This window comes from Pongo pygmaeus, chromosome 18 (assembly GCF_028885625.2).
Source record: "Pongo pygmaeus isolate AG05252 chromosome 18, NHGRI_mPonPyg2-v2.0_pri, whole genome shotgun sequence".
NCBI lineage: Eukaryota > Metazoa > Chordata > Mammalia > Primates > Hominidae > Pongo > Pongo pygmaeus.
In genome coordinates, this window is record NC_072391.2 from 22,652,165 (window position 1) to 22,677,846 (window position 25,682).

Consider the following 25,682-nt stretch of genomic DNA (forward strand, 5'->3'; position numbering starts at 1 on the left):
TGAGGATCTTGCAAGCTCTGCTCTAGTCACATCCTGGAAGCTGACTAGTCTATGCACAGCCGAAGCTAAGAGGACCACCTCTAGATAAATGAATGTAGATAAAATTTATAAGCCTAGTTATAATTGTTCTGTTGTTACGTTATTACTGCAAATGCTGCAAATGTCTATGCCCAGAGGAAGGTTTGCCATGCCCATGAGTAGTGTAAGCATGTTTCTATTACATGCACTAATGTTGTTATCATTTCTGCCTATACTAGAAGGGGAGAAATCTCTAGAAGGATGCCCACACTGTGTTCATACTACCCGGGTAAGGAATACCATAGTTAAAACTCTACTGTACCATACCTACAGTACAGGAACCAAGTTAGGAACCTGCACATACAACCAGACCACCTATTCAGTCTGTGACCCAGGAAATAATCAGCTATATGCATGTTATGACCCTAAGCTCTTACCCTATGAATTCTGGTTTGAAGTACATATTAAATCAGAGGGAGAAAAAGAAGGAGAGTTATAGCTTGAACCAAAGAAGCCCCTCCCTCCTATAAAGGGCCTATTTCCTTGTACTTTGATGCCTGCTATGCTGCATATGTTCATAATCCTAAAAAAAACCGGAAGCAGTCTGCAATGGTTTAACACAAGAGAGGCTTAGCAGGAGCAGCCCTAAGCATCTGTACAAAGAACCACAAATCGGATGCCCAGATTGTAGCATTCAGTGGTCCACACTAACACAACTCCAATACTTATATTCAGGAAGGAGTGTTCTGCTAAGTAGTATGTCAACCAAACCAAATTGTAAGACATTTCCCCTCTTTGTTGCTTTTTATAACAAAGGTGTTAATAAATTTTATTATATATTATATAACAAAGGTGTTAATAAAGGTGTTAATAAAATTTAAAGCAATCCTTTAAATTTTACTGTCTTAAAGCCAGAGCTACCTTTCTGGTCTACAGGACAGATAGCACTATAATGACTTGATAGACTAGGAGCAGGCCTTAGAGTTCCACTACTAATTGTCAAAAAGACTAAAAGGACTCAAATGCATCCAACCCCACAATTCCGGGTCCATAGTCATTCTACAAGCATTTGGATCAGCTAGTGCCTGAGCTTCCCCCACAAACCAAAAACTTATTTGCTCAACTAGTTGAAAACACAGCTGGCAGCTTAGGAATTTCCTCATGCTATGTACATGGAGGAACTAATATGGGGGACCAGTGGCCATGGGAGGCAAAGGAATGAATGCCACAAGATAACTTCACTTCGCTTAACCCTGCCAATGAACCAACAGCCTCAGCCAGTGCTTGGTTGTTAAAAACCTCCATAATTGCAAAGTACTGTATCGCCCGTCAGGGAAAGGCTTTCACAGAGGCAGTAGGAGAAATAACCTGCCTAGGGCAACAGTATTATGATGAGACTAAAAACAAAACTCTATGGAGAAGCACCCAGAATTACTCCTACTTACCAGATCCAAATCCTTTACCTCCATTCTCTACCCTAAGCCACACTTGGCATCAGCTAGAGGCTCCAAATGCTTGGAAAGCACCCTCTGGCCTATATTGGATCTGTGGAGCATGGGCATATTGGCAACTGCCAGCTAAATGGACAGGGGCATGTGTGTAGGAACAATCAAGCCATCCTTCTTTCTAATTTCTCTAAAGCAAGGGGAACTCTTATGGTATCCAGTTGATGATGAAAATAAAAGAAGAACTAGAAGAGCATAATCACAAAAATAGACACAAATGTCAAAAAGGATGTGGACATAGGAGACTGGAAAGATAATGAATGGCCTCCTGAAAGAATCATTAAATATTATAGGCCAGCTACCTGGGCGCAAGATGGGTCATGGATTACCACACCCCAATCTATATGCTCCACCGCATCATAAGGTTGCAGGCAGATCTTGAAATTATAACCAATGAAACGTCAAGGGCACTAGATTTATTGGCAATACAAGCAACACAAATGAGAAATTCTGTATATCGAAATAGACTGGCTTTAGATTATCACTTAGCCTCAGAAGGAGGAGTATGTGGAAAATTTAATTTAACCAACTGTCGCTTAGAAATTGATAATAATGGCCGGGCTGTCATGGAAATCAGAGCTAGAATGCACAAGTTGGCCCATGTTCCAGTTCAGACTTGGTCCAAATGGTCCCTGGATTCTTTGTCTGGAGGATGGTTCTCAACCTTTGGAGGATTCAAAACCCTCATTGGTGGGTTTTTGTTTATTCTTGGCATCTGCCTCATCCTCCCTTACCTTTTACCCCTCTTTATTAGGAGCATTCAGTCAACTATAGAGGCAGTAATAACTCGACACACTACTGCGCAGTTGATGGCATTAACGAAATATCAGCCACTGCCAGTAGAAGAAGCTCAGCTCTGTGAAGAGGTGGAAAATAGTGGTGCTTTCTATTAACATCTTTGTTATAAAAAGCAACAAAGGGGAGAAATGGAAGAGGAATTAAAAGAAATTAAAGAATGCGTAAACAAAAACTCAGTTGTATGTAAGAAAACCCAATTCCCCCTGAGGAAGAGAAAGAGGTGGAGTCCTTTAAAAATTCACTGCCTGTTTTTCTGTCTGTAGCTAGTGAGCCTTATCTCACCCTTTCCCAGGCATTGTGAAGACCCTGTTTCTCTAGCTGTGCAGCTGCAAGGTCACTAGACAGATAAACTCAAGTTGTAAAACATGTTTTTCCTTGAAAAGTAAGAAATGATGTAATGCATGTCTCAATTGAATAACTGTCTTTGTTTCTCACTTCTGTAATATGGTTTCCCCTGCATAAATCTCCCCTTTCACCCCACAAAATGCTTAAAAGGTAACCTGACTCTTTGTTCAGGGCTCAGTCCTTTGGATGTTAATCTGACTGGGCTGGTGCACCTAAATAATAGATATATCCTCAACCCCACTGGTGTCTGATTCCTAAATTATCCCGCAACACCTGTACTCAGAGATCGTATTCATCAGACCAGAAACTCACTTAACCAGTGATCGGAAGTCCAGCCACCCTTCACAGCTGTGATCAGACACCAGGAGCTTGGTTTTCAGAGAGGGGCACTCAGAAGCTATGGAGTCCACCTCTGAGGCAAGGGTATCTGTGGTCACAATGCCCTTGGCTTTAGACATCTGTAGTCAATAGATAATGTCTTTGGCCTTCAACAGGTTGGTCGCAGGAATGAAGATGATCCCTGGGGATGAGAAAGGAACTGATTGTTTTGGGTTCTTTTTCACAACCATGGGCTTTAGGCTTGGCTTGTCTGCACCAAAATACCCTAACTTCTTGTTATGCAAAGTATGGGCCACAGAACAACAGCAGCACCACTATCCAGGATGCAGAATCTCACACCCTGTTTCAAACCTACAGAATCAGAATCTGCATCTTAACAAGTTGTCCAAGTGATTCTTTTGCACATTAAAATTTGAAAGCCCTGCCTTAATCTTTTCTACTGTAAATGGATCTAGCCAAAAAATGGATGGACACTGCTTTACACACGTTTACACAGGATCTGGAAGTATAGATGTAAACAGGACAGTGTCTCTGACATCAAGAATAGCTGCATCTCTCTCCCATCTTTCCCTTCTTATTCCCCTTTCTGTCATTCCTCGGATGTCATCTTGAATGTCCCCTCTTTCCTTCATTCTGTATTTCACCACATTGTCCTTTGAGTTTTTTGCATTCCCTTCTACCTCCATTGCCAACAGTGAGCTCAAGCCTTCGTGTTTCCTTCTGGATTCTCATCCCCCCACCAGTTTTGAATCTTCCTGCTACCCATCTTCCATATTATTATTTGCTTAGTTCCATAAACATTGACTTTTTTTCCTCTGAATTTCTTTTTTTTTTTTTCAGATGGAGTCTCCCCCTGTCACCCAGGCTGGAGTGCAGTGGTGTGATCTCAACTCACTGCAACCTAAGCCTCCTGGGTTCAAGCAATTCTCCTGTCTCAGCCTCTCCAGTAGCTGGGATTATAGGTGTCCACAACCATGCCCAGCTAATTTTTTTTTTTTTATTTTTAGTAGAGATGGGGTTTCACCAGGTTGACCAGGATGCTCTTGGACTTCTGACCACAAGTGTTCTGTCTGCCTTATCCTCCCAAAGTGCTGGGATTACAGCTGTGAGCCACCGTGCCTGGCCTCTCTACATTTCTTCTCTGCACTAACACCTGTGCCCTCTCTCCAGGAAAACACAATTCTCATCCTGACTTTGAAGATGCTGCTTTCTTTCCATCTTTCTCTCCCACGACTTATTTTCTATTTCAAAATGGCCATGCCTCACCCCATTCTTGGAATGCCCATCCTTTGTTTCTAATCCTTTTTAATTCTTCTTATCCCAGAGGGCTCAGCTCAAGTCTTTTTTTTTTTTTTTTTTTTTGACAGAGTACTTGCCACCATGCCCAGCTAATTCTTTCTTTCTTTCTTTCTTTCTTTCTTTATTTATTTCTCTCTCTCTTTCTTTTTTTTTTTTTTTGTATTTTAGTAGAGATGGGGTTTCACCATGTTGGCCAGGATGGTCTTGATCTCCTGACCTCGTGATCCACCCACCTCGGCCTCCCAAAGTGCTGGGATTATAGGCCTAAGCCACCACACCTGGCCAGGTCTTAGATTTCCCATGGACCATCTTATAGGTCTACAGAGGACATGGCTTTTCATCTCTATAGTCCTTCCACCAGTTTTATTACTTCTTGATTTCACATGATCTGGCTGAATGAATCATCTATTTTATTTGTGAGAGAATATGAGATGGAGAGAGAAAATATGATCAAGAGTATGGCAGAGTGCTGTACACATGATAAAATGAGAGAAGTGATTCAAAAAAGAATTTGTAAGTCACAGATTCTAATTTATATAGACAAAAAAGTCATTAAAAGGGGAAGGGAAATCTCTACATAAGAATCCTAACTAATAAATATAAAGAAACTGACAGAAATAGAAAATTTCCATGTAAAACCAACATGGTAATATTCAATTCAGTAAAGAATCATCACTAGGTACTCAAACCATAATGTGAAAGAGTGTTAGGGAATAGGAATATTCACACAATCGCTTAAGGATCACACAATGAATTATTTATTAATTACAAGGAAAAATTGTGCCTTTGTAAAGGATAAAGGTTTTCTGTGAAAACCACCTTACTCAAGTGATGAAACAGTATAACTGAAGAGGGAACAAACTGACTTCAGAATATACCCCCTGATGTGATGCACAGAGGAAGACACAACTTTGTCCTTGTAATTCTCCTGCCTAACGTGTCTAATCTGAATATAATCACAAAGAAAGAGTCAGAAATACAAATTTGGAGGTATATTCTAAAATACAACTTGTATTCTTCAAAAATGTCACTGTCATGCCGAAAAGGCTGTGGAATATTTTGGATTTTATCAGATGCCTGCTTTTTTGTTTATGAGTGTTTACCTGGTGTTCATAGGTGTCACAATGCCCACAAGTGATTCTTAAATAATTCAGTAAGAAAGGGAGAGAAAGAGAGAGGGAGAGAGTGCTCAAATATGGAAAAATGTTAGCAATTGATGAATCTTTAAAAAAGTAAGACTCTCTGAGGCTGTGTAAGAGAAAGTGTATGTGTGTTTGTGTGTGTATGAGAGAAAGTTTGGCACTGCACTTGAGAGTGTATAAATGTGAGAGTGTGAGGGAGAGAATAATAAAGAATAAGAGAATTTGTGAGGGAGTATGAGAAAGACAAAGACAGTGAAGAAGAAAGGAGGTACAGAGAAGAGAAATTGTTTTGTCTCTAATTAAACTGTTAATTCCCAGAGGGCAGGAAGCCTTGCTTTGTGGTCCCAGCACAGAAACTGGGGCAAGGGCTTCAAAGCTGTGTCAGTGCCAGGCTGGGTGCACAGCACCTAATATCTCAGGACCCATTGGTTCTAGAACAGCCCCGAGGTCCACCAGGTCCCTCTTGCATCACTGACCTGTTCGCATGCAGCCCACAGCCACCAGCCACCACTCAGGCACTCGAGGCAGAATCAAGGCCAGATGGTCTCCCTGCTGCAGGCCACAGGTCTGTGTGAAGACACTGGCTACGCGGCGGGTTAGGTCTCCCATCTCTCTGAAGCTCCACTTTACTTCATCCCCTTGGCCATTCACCCACCAAAAGGCTGGATTTGGACCTCTCTTGCCCTCCTGGTCAAGACCATACATTATGTGTTATTTTCTGCTTCAAAGAAAAAGGGCACTAATTAAACTAATCCACAGCCATAGTCACGTTTCAATGCGAACACAGCTTAAGGACTGAGATCCCATTTTAAAACATTTATACAGCTGGATGCAGTGGCTCATGCTTGTAATTCCAGTACTTTAGGAGGCAGAAGCAGGTGGATCATGAGGTCAGGAGTTCGAGACCAGCCTGACCAACATGGAGAAACCCTGTCTCTACTAAAAATTTAAAAATTAGCTGGGCATGGTGGTGCATGCTTGTAATCTCAGCTACTCAGGAGGCTGAGGTAGGAGAATTGCTTGAACCCAGGAGGCAGAGGTTGCAGTGAGCCAAGATTGCACCATTGCACTCCAGCCTGGACGACACAGTGAGACTCCGTCTCAAAAAAAAAAAAAAAATTATAGCATCAGGAGAGGTTTGGTGGTGGAGTGGGACTTCTGGCCTACTGTACCCACCCTGCCTCAAGCCACATAAGACCATAAACAGCCTTTATGGTTCCTATTGAAGATTTAAAACTCCATTCCACCACATGCCTGCCTTAATTCCATTTGGACTGTGCATTCCTCTCTGTGCCTTAGTTTCTCCTCAATAAAATGCTGACAATAATTATTACCTAGAAAGTAGCAAAGTTTAAATAAGTTATTTAAATAAAGCATGTAAGAGTGCCTGTCACATAGTAAATGCTCAATAAATATTATTATTATCACAATAAAACAAAACAAAAGAAGCTTACTTAATTGCTAAATTTTTGAAAAAAAAAAATTTTTAATTAAGTTACTCTTAGAGGTGAGGGCAGTAACAAAGCAGACTAGGAAGCTCCAGGCCCTTTTTTGCCTCATAGAAACAGCAAGATTCTACCTACAGAAACAACAGATGGATTAAATAGCTCCATGGGGGGTCTAGAAACCAGCCAAGGATCTGCAGAAAACCAAACAAATGCCCGCAGTCATGAAAAAGCCATACTCAACTCCCACTTACACAGGGAGGGGAACAACACACACTGGGGCCAGTCTGGAGGGTCAGGGGCCATGGGACGCTCGAGAGCATTAGGACAAATAGCTAATGCATGTGGGGCTTAAAACCTAGATGACCAGTTGATAGGTGCAGAAAACCACCATGACACGCATATACCTATATAACAAACCTACATGTTCTGCACTTGTATCCCGGAACTTAAAGTAAAATAAAAATAAATAAATAAAAGCTAACTATAGAGCCAGACGAGGTGGCACACACCTGTGGTCCCAGCTACTTGGGAGGCTGAGGCAGGAGGATAGCCTGAGCCCAGTTTGAGGCTACAGTGATTGTGCCACTGCATTCCAGCCTGGGAGACAGAATGAGACCCTGTCTCAAAAAAGAAAAAAAAAAAAAAAGGTTAACTATGGAAAGTGATTAACATGTTAATTGGTATGACTGCAGTAGCATATGTACAATAAGACATCATGTTGTACACCTTAAATATGTATGATTAAAAATTTAAAAAGGAAAAAAATGAAAAAGCCATATTCATACTGGTAGAAAATTTTGTGATTTTTTTTTTTTTTTTTTTTTTTTGGTCACCATTGCCCCCATCTCTTTCTGGTGGGGTGCACTGCAGTCAAGAGGAAGCCACCCAACTCCCAGCTCTTCTCTCAGGACTGAAGGAAAGGAGTGAAACTTGTTTACAATGTTCTGGCTTGTCCAAGGGTTGCGGAGGGACTGGCTTCTGTCTTGCCTGACTTGCAGGTCAGATAGAAACCATGGCATAATTTGAATATGATGTTGGAGGTCACTGAAAGCAGTGGCGGGTGACAGGCTGTGCGAAAACATCAGACCTGCAGGCATGTAGGGGCCAGAAACTATGGAAAGAGAAATACAATAAAACATGTAAGACCCTGAAGAGAAGCAAGGAAGAGACTTTTAGGGAAATTAAGAAATTAAAACAGCCATTTATATGGGAAAATTAGTGAGGTGGGGCGGGATGCACACACAGAGGCCAAGGAAAGATAAATGCTAGAAAAGGCCTGAGAAGGCCTAAAGCCTTCACACTACGAAGATTAGTGAAGGTCTACCCCTGCATGCAGCTGGTCTTCAAGACTGAGAGAGGGGGCTGCTTTTTTTCAAATGCCTAACTTTCAACATAAAAACATAAGGCACACAAAGGAGCAGGAAAACACGGCTCATTCAAGGAAGCAAAATAAATCTCCAGAAACAAACCCTAAATAAACACAGGACTCAGCTACTAGGCAAAGATTTTAAAACAATTGTCTTAAATATGCTCAAAGAGCTAAAGGAAAACACAGATCCACACCTAAAGGAAATTAGAAAAACTATATATGAACAAAATAACAATACCAACAAAAAGATAGAAATTATATAGTAAAAAAGAACCAGGCCAGGTGCGGTGGTTCACGCCTGTAATCCCAGCACTTTGGGAGGCCGAGGCTAGCGGATCACTTGAGGTCAGGAGTTTGAGACCAGCCTGGCGAACACGGCCAAACCCCATCTCTACTAAAAGTACAAAAAATAAGCCAGGTGTGGTGGCACGCACCTGTAATCCCAGTTACTCAGGAGGCTGAGGCAGGAGAATTGCTTGAACCCGGGAGGTGGAGATTGCAGTGAGCTGAGATAGTGCCACTGTGCTCCAGCCTGGGAGACTGAGCAAAACTCTGTCTCAAAAAAAAAAAAAAAAAAAAAAAAGAACCAAACAATATTTGGAGCTGAAAAATATAGTAACTAAATAAACATAGTAACTAAATTGAAAATTCACTAGGGGTTCAATGGCAGATTCAAATAAGTAGAAGAAAAAATCCATAAACGTAGACAGGTCATTTGAAATTACTGAATCTGAGAAGAAAAAGTTAAAAAGAAGGAAGAAAAATAAACAGAGTTTGAGGGAATTATAGGACACTATCAAGCCAACCAATATACACATTTTGGGCATTCTAGAAAATGAAAGAGAAAGAAATGGGCATAGAGGTTATTGGAAGAAATAATGGCTCCATGATCCCCAAATTTGAGACAATGCATGGTAATACAAATATTAGAAGCTCAATAAACCTCAAGTAGAATAAATCCAAGGAAGACCAATATCAAGACACATTATAATTAAACTGAAATCAGCAAGAGAAAAGCAACTCATGTACAAGAGATTCTCAATAAGATTATCAGTGGATTTCTCAGTAGAAACCTTGAGGCCAGAAAGAAGTGGATGATATATTTAAAGTGCTTAAAGAAAAAAAAAGCCAACCAAGTATGTTACATCCAGAAAGATTCTTCAGAAGTGAAGGGGAAATTAGAGTATTCCCAGATAAACAAAAGTCAAAGTTCACTATCACTAGACTTGTCCCTACAAGAAATGCTAAAGGAAATCCTCAAGGTGAAATAAAAGAATGTTGGAGAGGAACTCAAATATGAAAATGTAAAGTTCTCTTGTAAATATAAATTCATGGACAAATATAAAAATCAATATTATAAATTTGGTTTGTAACTCCACTTGTTATTTGTTACAGTATTTTAAAAATAAATAATAAAAATAATTATAAATATGTTAATTTAGTAACATATTTAATATATGTTTATATATTATATATTAACATATATTTAATATATGTTAATATATATTACATATTAACATATAATATAACATATATTTATTATATATGTTAAATAAATGTTAATTAAGCAAAATACAAAAATGTTATTGATGACATCAATAACATAAAGTGTGCGGAGGGGCTGGCTGGGATAGAACTGTAAAGGAGAAGGATTTTTACATTTAATTTTCATTATTGGCCTTATAATGTCATGGGAGTAGGGTTTTTGTATGTGATTAAAGTTAAGTTGTTATCAGTACTAAATAGATTGCTAGAACTACAAGATATCATATTTAATCCCGATGGTAACCACAAGGCAAATATTTATTGAATATACACAAAAGGAAATGAGAGGAAAATCAAAGTGTATCACTACAAAAACTCAACTAAACACAAAGGATGTCAGTAAGAGAGGAAATGAGAGACAAAAAAGCTATAAGACATCAAGAAAACAATTACCAAAATGGCAATAGTAAATCCTTGTCTATCAGTAGTTACTTTAAATGTAAGTGGACCAAACTCCCCAGTCAAAAGACATAGATTGGCAGAATGGATAAAAAAATAAAATCCAACTACATGCTGTCTGCAAAAATTAAGCTACTTCTATGTGATTGAATATGATAAAATCAATGAAAAACTTTTAGAATTGTTTTTATAATAAAATGCTCTTACCTTAATATTAATTTTGAAAAGCAAAATTGTATTTATATTATTCAAATATATATAGTAATGTTCACCCATTCACCTCCTCCTTTTACTTCCTTCCTCTTCAACCCATCTCATGTTTCAAAAATTCTCAACCAGATTTCCAGTCTGGGCAATGAAAAAAATGAATTTATACTCTTAAGGCAGAGATATTTTGGCATCATCAGACTGGGAGACTAGGTTAAACAATGGATTGTGAAATCAGACAGCCTGGACCCAAACCCTGCTCTCCCACTTATTAGACATGTGATTTCAGTATATTCGTTAAATCCTTAGAACCTCAGTTTCTTCATCAAGGAAATAGAGACAATAACAGTACACATCTAATTAGATGATTAAATGCAAGGTGATTGCCAAGGCACATAAAAATGCTCTCTGTAACTGAGGGTTTTATTTTTCTTGAGGTTACTATGCAAATTCAGAGAAAAGAAAAAGAAGGTGGTGGGGAGGAAGATGCCATAAAGGCATGTAGGTTTTGGATAGTAATACATGAATACATGTTCATGGAACACTTAAAAATTATATTAACTCTCCAATTCCTTTTTGGGGGGATTCTCTCTTCTGTACAAAGACAGTGCTGGGTGACTTTTTACACTACCATATTGGCAGCTGGGAGTTAGTGGCTGTAAATACCATCCATTGTCTACCTGACTCCTAATGTCACTACTGCTTCTCTCTTGGTCTGTGTCTTGTGAGAAGACTAACCAAGCACTTGGGGTTTTCTGCAGAAACACATAACCTCTGGAAGACACAGGGCTTGGTTTTTCTGGACATACCTTAAAGCCACAGTCAAGTAGGTAGTTAACAAGGAGGAATCTAATTAGACTTGCCATCCTCATGGGAAGATGGATGGCCTAACATAGGTAAATGTGTCCGACACTCGTGCACATTCAGGTGGTCTATCCCCTCCTCTGGGTGCAGTCTCAAGTCAAGCCCAAGTTTGATGACATGAATATCAGTTAAGACACATTGTCCCATTCACTGAAGATGAGAACTCAGACTAATATGAATTTGCTGACCTTGTGATTAGAACTTTGCACCTGGTCACAATTATAGTACCTGATTGAATAAAAGATACATTTACCTATTTTCTTGTTTTTAAAGGAGTTAATTCCTCATTTCATAGATGAAACCACTGAGGCTCAATGAAGTAAGGAAATGGCCAGGCTGGGAATAGAACCTTGAAATATAAGCTTTTTCCACAACACTGATAAGTTGAGGCAGAAGTAATTTTGGTTCTGTACCTTTCAGCCTAGTAGGAGCAAGATAAGGAAAGTGAGGCCACCCTTGTTCTTACATCGCCATCACGGCAGATCTCTTACCTTCTCCATTTGAGCCCAGTAGTCCAGTACATAACTTGCAAAGTTAAATTCCTCCAGTACTTCATAGTCATTCCATCTTGGAGCTCCAACTTCTGATAAAGACCGGCAGCGCAGCTGCGAAGGGGCAGGGTGGATGTTGTGGAAGGATTTGTGGATGCCCCAGAGGGTCCGGAACCTCATCAGCCACTGCATGGTGAAACAGTCCTCAGAAACTGGGCACAGAGTTCTCAAGTCACCACCTGCCTTGGGAAGAGATGGCTAATAGATTGGTTGTGTATCCAAAACTTTCTCCCTAAATCGGATGCATGTTTTTGGTTAATTGCTAGAGTTATAGCTTTGTTTCAGGTCACCAGAATTTGGAAGGCACAACTGATTGATTTTGGTGGGGATTTATCTTCCCAGATGAGGAACCACATGGCAGAAAATGCTGGGGAGATTCTATAGCTACTATTATGGGTTTGGTACACGTTCCTAGGGATCTTCTTCTTCAACCTGCTAAGATGTCAGCCCAGGATGGAAGCCATATGGTCATCCCTTTTGTGGTAGAGCAACTCGCCTTTTGGAAAGTTCTGTACCTTATGGTGTCTTTACTTTAGAAACCTCCCTTTCTGCCAAGCCAAATCATGTTGTTGCCATGGAAGCTGTGATGTCTTTATATGATCCCATCCCATGACTAAAGTTGATTGGTCCAGGGTTGAGCAGTCATTTCTCATGGCTTTGTAACCTAAGCTGGGCCAATCATAATACCTCTCCAATGTGTGTGTGTGAGTGTGTGTGTGTGTGTGTGTGTGTGTGTGATTCTAAACAGATTTAAATATATCAGGCTGTCTCCCTCTGGTGGAATGCACATTTTGTGTGTTGTTTGTGGTTATGATTCCTATCACGTGGAGACAGTCCCCCTACAGGAGAGAATAAAACTGATGTGCAGAAACAATGAGATGAGGTGGAGTAAGAATCATGCAGTCATTCAAGTCCCTGGTTCAAATTGTTCCTCTGCATCTCTGCCCCTGTCTTGTTAATATTCTCTGGATTCTGTAAGCCAAAAGTTTCTCCTTTGCCTGAGACTGGGTTTCTGTCACTTGAGACTATAAAGATACTGAAAAATATACACCATCATCCTCTGAGCAGATGCTGCTGTTGACAAAAAGAGTTAAACTCTGTAAAATATTTGAAAAGATTTATTCTGAGCCAAATATGAGTGAACCTGGCCCATGACACAGCCCTCAGGAGATCCTGAGACTATGTGGCCAAGGTGGTTGGGGTACAGCTTGGTTTTATATACTTTAGGAAGGCATGAGACATTAATTAAATACATTTAAGAACTATGTTGGCTTGGTTCAGAAAGGTGGGACAACCTAAAGTGGGAGCTTCCAGGCTATAGGTAAATGTAAATATTTTGTGGCTGAAAATTGGGTGAGTTTATTTGAAGACCTGGGATTAATGGCAAGGAATGTTCAGGTTAAGGTAAAGGTTTGTGGAGAACAAGTTTTATTGTGCACTGGTCTCTCAGATACCAGACTTCAGAGAGACAGCAGGTTGTAAAATATGTCTTATCAGAACTAAAAGGGTATGTGGCTCTTAGTTGATTGTTTCCTGGATCTGGGAAGTAAGGAAAGAAAACAAAGAGGAAATGGGGTTCTCTATAGAATGTGGATTTTTCCTACAAGAGACTTTGCAGGGCCATTTCAAGGTATTGCAAGGATACATATTTTGGGGTAAAACATTTTGATTTTCTTCTTGTTATGCCAGAGTCAGATTGGAAAGTCAGTCATGACATACAGGGTTAAATAAAACCCATCTGATGAGAATTTATGATTTGTAGGGCATGACTCCCTAAGCCCCTTAGATAGGAATTTTGGCAAGATAAAAAATCAGAGCTTAGGCCAGGCACGGTGGCTCATGCCTATAATCCCAGCCCTTTGGGAGGCTGAGGTAGGTGGATCACGAGGTCAGGAGTTTGAGACCATCCTGGCTAACATGGTGAAACCCTGTCTGTACTAAAAATACAAAAAATTAGCCGGGCATGGTGGTGCGCACCTGTAGTCCCAGCTACTGGGGAGGCCAAGGCAGGAGAATCACTTGAACCTGGGAGTCGGAGGTTGCAGTGAGCCGAGATCATGCCACTGCACTCCAGCCTGGGCAACAGAGCAAAATTCCATCTCAAAAAAAAAAAAAAAAAATCAGAGCTTAGTCCTCACTGCTAATATCACTGCACTTTCCAATGGACTGGGATGTGGCATTGAGTTCTTCCCTAGAGTAGCATTCAGGACAGCTGATACCAATGCATCAGAGTTGACACATAAAATTAAACCTCGTTGCCCCTTCAGATCCTGAAATATGCTGCCAACATGACAGCAGGAACCTCCTTTATTAGGATCCTTCTTGAAGTTTGATTGGAAAAAATGGCTTAAGCTGGAACCTATCTTTCCATGTAAATGTTGACTGAAGAAAGCTATTTCTCAAACAGCTTTGAGATTGAAGCACTTCATCATCATGAACATTTAAGTTCCCTCTTGCTCACTTTCAACAATGATAAAATACTGGCTGACAACAGACCCATATAATAGACAATAGAACTAGTAATGGCCAGTGATGCTGGTTCTTTATTTCAACTTGTTGTCAAGTGGCTGGAGCTGACAATTGTCTGCTTTATTTAAATGAAATGTTCTCCAGTTTGATGCAGTCCCTACCACTTTATTTTGTCCCTCCTGCCTGCTTCTCCACTTATTGTAGCTGTCCAGCCCCTGTGTATATTTGAGCTTAAAATCTCTAATCTAGGCCAACATCCCAGGAGAGGCAGGAATTTCCCCAAAGTCATGATGCAATTTTAATATTGTAAAAAGTAAAATAGAGGTTCCTCTTCAAAGACTTTCCTCCCCATCTAATTAGGAATAAATAGTAACTTCTCTTAAAAGCAAAATTTATTCAAAGTCCTGTGCTAAGATTCTTAAATATCTGCTAGCTGTAATAAAGAAATCAATGTACTTTATGTTCTTACCTCTCACAATTTAGCCTAAATATTTGCCCTGGCATTCTTATACTGGTCCATGCAAGCATTAGGCCATAGCCTGTTCCTCTTGTTTATTTAAAAGTGTTTTAATCTTTCTCAGCATTTCACAAGTTACTTCCTCTTTCCTTTGTTCTCCTCTACCTTTGCCTCTTTAAAAAAGTTCTAAGTTGCTAGCCAATCGGGACAAATACAGAATGTGAGGTCCCATTCCAGCCAGTGGAAACCGGACACAGCAGTAGGGTGGATGCGTCAGGTTATAAATGACCCTGTCTCCTTTGTTCCGTGTACTCTCCTGTCAAAACTGCTGGCAAGCGTACCCTTTCTGCAGGAAGTAAAAATGGCCTTGCTGAGTAAATTAAATTTATGTTCAAGTCCTATTTCTTTACGGCACCAAGGAACAAACATTTCAAACAATACTATAGCCAAGTTGGTTCTAGAAGCCCATCATCTCTGCTACATTTTCCAACACACACCTCCTTCCACAGGCATGAGCTTAGTTTGGGTGAGAATATCAAACTCAGTTGCGAATTTTCTATGCAGGTGTCCATTTGACCTCAGAGTCTTCCTTAAAATACAAACTCACTGTTTTTCCTGAAGACAGTTCAAACGACCCCTTACTAAGTGACTAAAGACCAAAACAAAAGGGAGAGATACAGTGAGGAAATCCATTAACCAGTTATCATGGTTTGAACTGTGTCCCCCATGAATGTATGTGGTGAAGTTCTAACCCCAATACTTCAGAACACCACTGTATTTGGAGATGGGGTCTTTAAAAATGTAATTAAGTTAAAATGAGTTATTAGGGTGGGCCCTAATCCAATGATTGGTGTCCTTATAAAAAGACGAGATTAGGACACAGACACACACACAGGGAGACCATGTGAATATGAAGATAGCCAAGGAAAAAGACCTCAGAGAAAACCACCCTGATCTTGGACCTCCAGCCTTCAGAACTTTGAGAAAATCAACTTCTGTTGTTTAAATCACTCGGTCATTAGTCATTTGCATGGCAGCCCTAGCAAACCAATGTACTCCTCTTGATCAAATGAAGAAGAAATGACTTTGGCATCGTCTCACAAATGTGTTTGTGATTCTAATTTAATCTTCATCACATGAGAGGGCCAAACACAGTGTCCAGCTGCAGAGAACTGTGGTAGCTGAAACAGCATGGCCCTAGAGATCAAACAACAAGGGCTCAAATTCCAGCACTTTCATTTCCCACCCACATGACTTGGGGTAATTTATTTAACCTCCCTATAAAAACATAGGCATATTGGCAGCACCTACTACCTGAAGCCATGGTGATAAATGCATGATATCCTGCAAAATGCATGATATCCTGCAAAAAGCATTCAGCACAGGCAAGTATTTTAGAAATAAGGCTGCTGCTAGTTAACACACTTTATAAGGAAGCTCTTACAGAGTAGTTAAGCCAGATGAAAAAAAATTTCCTTAACTTTTGGAGTTAAGGTCTAAAGAGAAGGAATGGGGATGAATATCTGAACATAGACACCACAGGACTGGGCTACGTCCAGCTTTTTCACTGATTATCTATCTATCTATCTATCTATCTATCTATCTATCTATCTATTACCTATCTATCATCTATCTATCTATCTATCTACCTATCTATCTATCTGTCTAGATATACAAGAACCTGATCTCCAAGTGTTGAGGACTGAAAATCAGAGATATTTATATGTCTATGTCTATCTCTATCTCTGTATGTATGTTAAGCTTCATTTCTAAATCTATTTCTGTATCTATATACCAATATTTACATTGATACCTACATCACTATCTGTGTGTATCTATACATTAATATTAATGTCTATAACAATAACACATCTACACTGTAGTCATGTGCCACAATATGATGTCATTGTCAGTGATGGACCACATATATAGAGTGGCCCATACAATTATAGTGACATATTTCTACTGTACTTTTTCTATGTTTCAATACACAAGTACTTACCACCATGTCACGATTGCCTACAGTATTTAATACAGCAACAGGCTACACAGGTTTGTAGCCTAGAAGCAATGGGCTATAGCATATCCCCTATATGTGTAGAAGACTATGCTCTGTGGGTTTGTGTAAGTACACTCTATGAGTTCCCATAATAACAAAATCACCTAACAATGCATTTCTCAGATGTATCTTGGTTGTTAAGTGATGCATGTCTCTATCTCTATCACTATTTCTGTCTCTAGCTCTATCTCTGTCTCTATCTCTATCTTTATCTCTATTTCCATCCACATCTGTCTTCAGATTTGACTTCACAAAGCTTAGTTTGTCTATTTCTCACCGTGCTTGACATAGTAAGTACTCAACAAAATGTTAGATTCTTCACTTCTTCATCATAATTCAGAAAACTGAGTGATGAAAGTCAGAGAGAGAAAAGCCAGTGTGCCCAGAAATTATCTGAGTTATAGAAAAATGTATTTTTTCTTTCTCAAATATTTACTATAGACATATCTTGTACAGTTTTAGATACTATTGGAGATTAATTAAACTGAAAGAGTTCCTACCCTGTTAGAGCATATCATTAAAGCACATCCTATGAAATCATTTTAAAGAACAATTTTCTGAACTGCTTAAAGTGCATTCTGAAAGCAATTTGACATCGTGGCTTTGAGAGGCAGCTGGGCTCCCCACTGTATTCCCAGATACATAGTGCCTTGAACAGCTCCTGCAACTAAGAATTGACTTCACAAGACTTGGGACTGATAAAGCTATTTAATGAAGCAACATACTTACTGTGTTATAGGGTATCCCAGAGTTACAGAGCTAGGGCTAGACATTTGTCTCTGTTGTCTACCAGCTGGGTCTTTGGTACTGTTCATGTCTCTGAACTTAAGGGCACAGTAGTAATACCTTCTTCCCAGCTTCCCATAAGGATTAGTGTGATAATTTACTTGCCGGCACTGAATGAAGTGTACGGTAAGGACTCAATAAATGTTGAGGTACCTTTTAACTCCCAGCAAATTCTGAAGCCAACCCCCTCCCGATTAGATGTTAACCATTTTTTTTGAAACTGTCACCTAGACTGGAGTGCAGTGGTGTGATCATAGCTCACTGCAGCCTCGATCTCCTGGGCTACAGTCATCCTCCTGCCTCAGCCTTTCAAGTACCTGGGACCACAGGCATGTATTACTATGCTTGGATAATTTTTTCAGAAGGCATTCACTTTATAGAAAGTGAGCCAACTTCTACATAGATAGAAAAGATTTCCTTCAAACATTCATCTCTGACTTTGTGCCTGTCTCCCACGGCTCACCACATTCAGAGCTTCCTGACACTAAACCAGTCCCCATTTACATGACAGCCACTGTGCTAAACATATTACATGTACGTTCCCATTTATTCCTCTCACGCAATATCACCATTGTCATTTTGCCTTTAAAATGAAGTGCCAAGAAGTTAAGTGACTTGCCCAAGGCCACTCAACTTCTAAGTAGCATTGCCAGAACTTAAAATTGGATTACACAGATACACACAGAGAGAGAGAGAGAGAGAGAGAGGGACAGAAGCTGTCCTTCACCTCTGTCTTACCTGGTACTGTTTAGGACACAGCTGAGCTAGGTCCCATGTAGGTATGGAAAAGGAGGTTGAGCTCTCTTTTGTAGGTTCACTTCTCTGATCAGGTGATCCGCAGGATTGTGCACCTAGCAGAACTTGGCTTCTGGCCACAGCGGAGGGGGACCTTGAACAGAGAACTTGTTAGGAATTGGGTTATTCAGTAGGGGGAGGACATGCTCAGGTAAAATAGGACAGAAACAATTACAGGCCTCAACGGAGAGATAATCAGTTAGAAAACAAACCATGTGGGCTGGGCGTGGTGGCTCATGCCTGTAATCCCAGCACTTTGGGAGGCCGAGGCGGGCAGATCACAAGGTCAGGAGATGGAGACCATCCTTGCTAACACGGTGAAACCACGTCTCTACTAAAAATACAAAAAATTAGCCGGGTGTGGTGGTGGGCCCCTGTAGTCCCAGCTACTCGGGAGGCTGAGGCGGGAGAATGGCCTGAACCCGGGAGGCGGAGCTTGCAGTGAGCCGAGATCATGCCACTGCACTCCAGCCTGGGAGACAGAGACTCCGTCTCAAAAAAAAAAAAAGAAAAACAAACCATGTATACGAAGTCACCTCCAATTCCTGTGGCATGGCTAGGGGTGTGAATGAACTAGATCCAATGGTGCATTTTCACTAGTTCTCTGTGGCTAACCTGCTCCCCCTTCCCAGCCCTACATCCCCATAGTCTCCCTTAAATGACAGCTGAGAGGCAGTGTAGCCTAATAGACAAGAGCCTGGGCTCTGGAGGTCTGGAGGCAGAAAAGTCTGAGTTTGAGCCTTAGGTCTGCCACTTAACCTCTGTGTCATCTTTGTGGACCTCCTTGCTCTGGGCCTCACCTCCCTTAATTGGTTTTCGGTTGCTTTTGAGATGAAATCTCGTGCTGTCACCCAGGCTGGAATGCAATGGCATGGTCTTGGCTCACTGCAACCTCCGCCTCCCAGGTTTAAGTGAGTCTCTTTCCTCAGCCTCCCAAGTAGCTGGGATTATAGGTGTCCGCCACCACATCTGGTTAATTTTTGTATTTTTAATAGAGACAGGGTTTCATCACGTTGGCCAGGGTGATCTTGAGCTCTTGACCTCAGGTGATCTGCCCGCCTCAGCCTCCCAAAGTGCTGGGATTACAGGCATGAGCCACAGCACCCAGCACCTACCTTATTTGTAAAATAGGAATGATAACAACAATACCTACCTCCCAGGGTGTTTTCTTTGCTTCTTCATTTGTTTGTTAGAACTAGATGAAATAATTGATGAAAAGCATGTAGCACACAGTGCTGGGCATAGTCGATGTTGGCTCTTTTTATTCACTTGGGATTCTCAGAGGAACAATTTGGTGTCCCGGTAAAATGCAGGGTCTTTGGAATCCCAAAGTCTTGAGCTTAAGTCCAACCTCAGGCACTCCCAAGAAAGCTCTTGGTTGAACCATTTTCCTTTCAAAGCTTGGTCTTGTCATTTGTAAAATGAAGCAGGATTTGTTAATAAGATTTGTTGCATGGGATCATTGAAAGGATTATGTGACACCAAGCCTGTAAAGCACCTGCATCAGGCATTTAGATGGAGGGTTGATAGTGATATTGCATTGGATAAACCAAGGTAGTCATAGGTAGTGGCTTGTACTACGACTTTTCTACTGGAGCCATTTTGGGGGCATTGGTGGAGAATGAGAGATCTCAGTATTTTCACTGAATCTGGGAAGAAATTATTTCTGATCAAAGTCATGGCTAAAGATTTGTGGAGACACCCAGGACATCCCTGACAGGACCGTGTGGCAAGCTAGGATAGTTTGGGTGTTTAATGTTTAGCTTTCTGTGGCCAGTCACTGGAGAGGTGAGGAGGCAGGGCTAGTTGACTGGCCATGGTAAGCTAAACCTTAAACACCCAAAGCATCAAAGTACAAAAAAAAAAAAAAAAAAAACAAGCAAACAAAAAAAAAAAAAACAAAGAAACAAACAAAACAAACAACCAACCAAAAAACCTCTGTTACTAAAGCAGAAGTAGTAGCCACTTTTCAGAAAAGAATGGAGACAGGAGGAAAAGCCCTTGACACACTCTCTGCATCTCAGTAGGTCTCCCCTGTGGAACTGCAACATGAAGGTATGGACAAGAAGACAGGCTCTGGCGCCAGGCAGCCTGGGCTTGAGTCTAGCTTTTACCAGTTACCAGCTCTCTGACATTGAGCAGATTTCTTATCCCTCTTTTCCTCAATTTTCTCATCTTTAACAAGAGGTATACAGCAGACAAAGGAAAACTCTCCAAACATTCTATGCATGCTCCTCTTTCATTTCCCAACCTCTCTTTAAGCTAGAGTGAGGCCATTAAACTCTAGTTCTGAACAATAAACTCCATGTGGAAGTGTTACAAGTCACTTCTGGTCTAGGGCATTTATTTAAGAGCAGGTATGAGTTTTCTGTACTCTCTTCCCCTGATTCAATGCTCCTGGAAGCCATATATGGAGATAGTGACATCATAAAATGGCAAAGTCTCTATCAGCTTTGTTCTCTGAGTGACTTCATGTAGCTAAATATCCTACCAACCTCAGCTTTTTGCACTTGCTATCCTCTGGTTATTATAGAAAACCTATGATACATTCATTCATTCAGTGGATATTTAAGGAACATCTTCTAGGCGTGCTTTGAACATGTAAGACAAGGTTGGTGCTCTCAAGATGTTTACCTGCCTATGATAGAAAGACAAAAGCCAATAAGGAAAAAGTCAATTAAATAAGCAAGAGGATTTCAAATGGTGATACTGCCAAAAAGAAAACAGAACAGGGCAATACGATGGAGCGAGTGTGGGGAGGTGGCTAAGGATGTTCTCCCTTAAGAGGTGACATTTTGAGACCTGAAGGAGGAGAAGCAGCCAGCTAGGGAAAAAGAACTCCAGGCAAAAGCCACAGCAAGTGCAAAGCCTGAGGCTGACATTTTCAAGGCATAGGTGGGGGGCTGGGATGGCAGATTACTGAGGAGAAGTGTAATAACGTGTGAGGTCAGAGACACAAGCAGGAGACATGCCATTAAGGTTCTTTATGGGCATAATAAGGAGTTTGGATTCTATTCTAAGTGCAATGGGTGGGTGCATGGGAGTCTTGTGAATATTTTAAGAGGAAAGAGACATGATCCTAATAAGTAACTCATTTTCTTGGTGACTTGATTTTGAAATAAAGTAATACAGGAAAGTAAAACATTCAGAAAAAGAGGTCAGATTTGCATTTAGAAAGCCCGCTCTGGCAGTTCTGTGGAGAAGATATTTTAAGGAGGCAAGAATGGATGTGAGGATGCCAGTTGGGAGGCTACTGCAATAGACTAAACAAGTAATGACGGTGGCTCGGACAAGACTTATGGCACTGGAGATGGAGGTAAGCAGATGGATATGGGATAGATCTTTAAGATAACCTTAGGTAGACTTGTTGATGGTTTTGATAGGGAATGAATAAAAAGAATCAAGGATGAATCTCAGCCTTTGACTTCTTCAATAATATAAATGGTAGGTCATAATTTATATATGAAAAAAAGAATGCTGAAAAGATTATATAGCATGTACAAAGTCACAGAGGCTGTAGAAGGCAGGAATAGGACTTGAATCCTGATTTTATTTAAGGTAGTTTTTCCTGCTTATAGGCTGTCTCTATGCTATCTGCCATGCTTCTCCACACTCTGGAATTGATGACAAAAGAAAATTCCAGTGTGGTTTTATTCTTGTTCAACGATGCCGTATAAATTGACCAATGACTTCCCCACTCATCTCAGATCCAGTATTGCATGGACTTATATACTGTGGAAGGAGTGATTTGAAATAATGTTGGGAAGACACTTGACAATGTCTACCATACAGCAAATGCTTTTCAAAGGGTGGCTGTTACAAATTTTTAAAAAGAAACTTCAGAGCCAGATAGACCGAACTGGAATCTTTTTTTTTTTTTTTTTTTTTTTTTTGAGACGGAGTCTCACTCTGTCGCCCAGTGGCACGATCTTGACTCACTGCAAGCTCCGCCTCTGGGGTTTACGCCATCCTCCTGCCTCAGTCTCCGGAGTAGCTGGGACTACAGATGCCTGCCACCACGCCCGGCTAATTTTTTGTATTTTTTAGTAGAGACGGGGTTTTACTGTGTTAGCCAGGATGGTCGCGATCTCCTGACCTCGTGATCTGCCCGCCTTGGCCTCCCAAAGTGCTGGAATTACAGGCGTGAGCCACCGTGCCCGGCCCAAACTGGAATCTTTTTTTAAAAAATTTTACTTTAAGTTCTGGGATGCATGTGCAGAACATGCAGGTCTGTTACACAGGTATACATGTGCCATGGTGGTTTGCTGCACCTATCAACCCATCATCTAGGTTTTAAGCCCCACGTACATTAAGTATTTATCCTAATGCTCTCCCTCCTCTTCCTCCCCTTGACAGGCGCTGATGTGTGATGTTCCCCTCCCTGTGTCCATGTGTTCTCGTTGTTTAACTCCCACTTATCAGTGAGAACATGCAGTGTTTGGTTTTCTGTTCCCGTGTTAGTTTGCTGACAATGATGGCTTCCAGCTTCATCCATGTCCCTGCAAAGGACATGAACTCATTCTTTTTTATGGCTGCATAGTATTCCATGGTGTATATGTGCCACTTTTTCTTCATCCAGTCTAGCATGGATGGGCATTCCGGTTGGTTCCAAGTCTTTGCTATTGTAAATAGTGCTGCAATAAATATACACGTGCATGTATCTTTATAGTAGAATGATTTCTAATCCTTTAGTTATATACCCAGTAATGGGATTGCTGGGTCAAATAGTATTTCTGGTTCTAGGTCCTTGAGGAATCCCCACACTGTCTTCCACAATAACTGAACTAATTTACACTCCCACCAACAGTGTAAAAGTGTTCCCATTTCTCCACAGCTTTGCCAGCATCCGTTGTTTCCTGACTTTTCTTTTTTTTTATAAGACAGAGTCTTGCCCTTTTGCCCAGGCTGGAGTGCAATGGTGCAATCTTGACTCACTGCAACCTCCACCTCCCAGGTTCAAGCAGTTCTCCTGCCTCAGCCTCCCGAGTAGCTGGGATTACAGGCATGTGCCACCACGCCCGGCTAATTTTTTGTATCCTTAGTAGAGATGGGGTTTCACCATGTTAGCCAGGCTGGTCTCAAACTCCTGACCTCGTGATCTGCCCACCTTGGCCTCCCAAATGTTTCCTGACTTTTTAATAATCACCATTCTGACTGACGTGAGATGGTATCTCATTGTGATTTTGATTTGCATTTCTCTAATGACCAGTGATGATAAGCTTTTTTTCATATGTTTGCTGGTTGAATAAATGTCTCCTTTTGAGAACTATCTGTTCATATCCTTTGCTTACTTTATGATGGGGTCGTTTGTTTTTGTTCTTATAAATTTGTTTCAGTTCCTTGTAGATTCTGGATATTAGCCCTTTGTCAGATGGGTAGATTGCAAACACTTTCTCCCATTCTGTAGGTTGTCTGTTCACTGTGATGCTAGTTTCTTTTGCTGTGCAGAGCTCTTCAGCTTAATTAGATCCCATTTGTCAATTTTGGCTTTTGTTGCAATTGCTTTTGGTGTTTTACTCATGAAGTCTTTGCCCACGCCTGTCTCCTGAATGGTAGTCTCCAGGTTTTCTTCCAGGGCTTTTATGGTTTTGGGTTTTACATTTAAGTCTTTAATCTATCTTGAGTTAATTTTTGTATCAGGTGTAATGAAGGAGTCCAGTTTTAGTTTTCTGCGTATGGCTAGCCAGTTTTCCCAGCACCATTTATTAAATAGGGAATGCTTTTACCACTGCTTGCTTTTGTCAGGTTTGTCAAAGATCAGATGGCTGTAGACGTGTGGTGTTATCTCTGAGGTCTCTGTTCTGTTCCGTTGGTCCATATATCTGTTTTGGCACCAGTACCATGCTGTTTTGGTTACAGTAACCTTGTAGTATAGTTTGAAGTCAGGTAGCATGATGCCTCCAACTTTGTTCTTTTTGCTTAGGATTGTCTGGGCTATATGGGCTCTTTTTTGTTCCATACAAAATTTAAAGTAGTTTTTTCTAATTCTGCAAAGAAAGTCACTGGTAGCTTGATGGGAATAGCATTGAATCTACAAATTACTTTGGGCAGTATGACCATTTTCATGATATTGATTCTTCCTATCCATGAGCATGAAATGTTTTCCCATTTGTTTGTGTCCTCTCTTATTTTCTTGAGCAGTGGTTTGTAGCTCTTCTTGAAGACGTCCTTCACAGATTTTTTTTTTTTTTTTGAGACAGTCTCGCTCTGTCACCCAGGCTGGAGTGCAGTGGCATGATCTCAGCTCACTGTCACCTCTGCCTCCTGGGTCTGAAAAATTCTTCTGCCTCAGCCTTCTGAGTATCTGGGACTACAGAAATGTGCCATCATATGTGGCTAATTTTTGTATTTTTAGTAGAGATGGGGTTTCACCATGTTGGCCAGCCTGGTCTTGAACTTCTGATCTGAAGTGATCCACCTGCCTTGGCCTACCGAAGTGCTGGGATTATAGGCATTAGCCACAGTGTCTGGCCAGAACTGGAATTATTGTTCTACCAGTTATTAATATTAGGCCACACAGATATTGATAGTTATTGCAATGCTGTTCTTCTATTTCTTCATCTGAAAATGAGAAAAAATTGTAAAAGAGACAATATATATAAACTACTTAGAATAGTGCCTGACACTTAATGAGAGTATTATTATTACTATTATGTATTAGGACAGGGAAATGAAAAGAGAGAAGAAATGACTACTTCTTAAGTACACGTTGCCCAGTAAAATTTATAAGCACAACCCCATTTACACATATATTAATGCTGCAAGCTTGATATTTCTCTTTTCATTACAAAGATGAAGAAATTGAGACTCTCTGGGTTTAGGCAGCTATATAATATGGACTCAGATTTATTGAATGTTTGTTTCAGGCATTGTTTCCAGGCTTATATATGTATTAATCATGTAATCTAAAACCTTATGTGGAAGGTACTATTATTACTACGTTTTTACTAATGAGAATATTGACATTCAAGATTTTTAGCTACTTGCCCAGCCTCACAAAGCCAGAAAATGATAGAATGAGCTCTTCAACTTAGGTGCACCTGGATCTAAATTCTTAGCTTAGTCACCATGTTTAACTACTAGCACAAGTTCTTCCTGGGGCTAACTTAAGAACTGAGAGAACACACAGGCCCTTGTAAATCATACTTTGTTTTGATTTCTAGAATCAACATATCAGAATTCCAGGAAGTGAAAATGCTCTGAGGCAGAATACAACTTAGCTTGAATCTCAAATACTGATTCCAATCCAAAATGCTCTCCTACATTGTCCTGAGAACTCTTAATATG

At 40.5% G+C, this 25,682-nt stretch overlaps 2 protein-coding genes across 2 annotated transcripts in view; both read right to left on the reverse strand.

Moving 5' to 3' along the window:
• The window catches only part of LOC129015436 (acyl-coenzyme A synthetase ACSM1, mitochondrial-like), a 62,158-nt gene extending 41,107 nt beyond the window's left edge, over positions 1–21,051 (reverse strand). Inside the window, 5 exon segments of the mRNA XM_063654573.1 lie at positions 2,979–3,186; positions 5,923–6,133; positions 11,770–12,012; positions 18,339–18,489; positions 19,549–21,051. Coding sequence (XP_063510643.1) covers positions 2,979–3,186; positions 5,923–6,133; positions 11,770–12,012; positions 18,339–18,489; positions 19,549–19,577 — 842 coding nt within the window. The 5' untranslated portion in view covers positions 19,578–21,051.
• Positions 21,052–24,588: 3,537 nt separating this feature from the next.
• Positions 24,589–25,682, reverse strand: part of THUMPD1 (THUMP domain containing 1) — a 32,316-nt gene continuing 31,222 nt past the window's right edge. Inside the window, exon 8 of the transcript XR_008494589.2 lies at positions 24,589–24,956. The gene's annotated coding sequence lies outside the window, so the exon portion shown is untranslated. The remainder of the gene's footprint in view (positions 24,957–25,682) is intronic.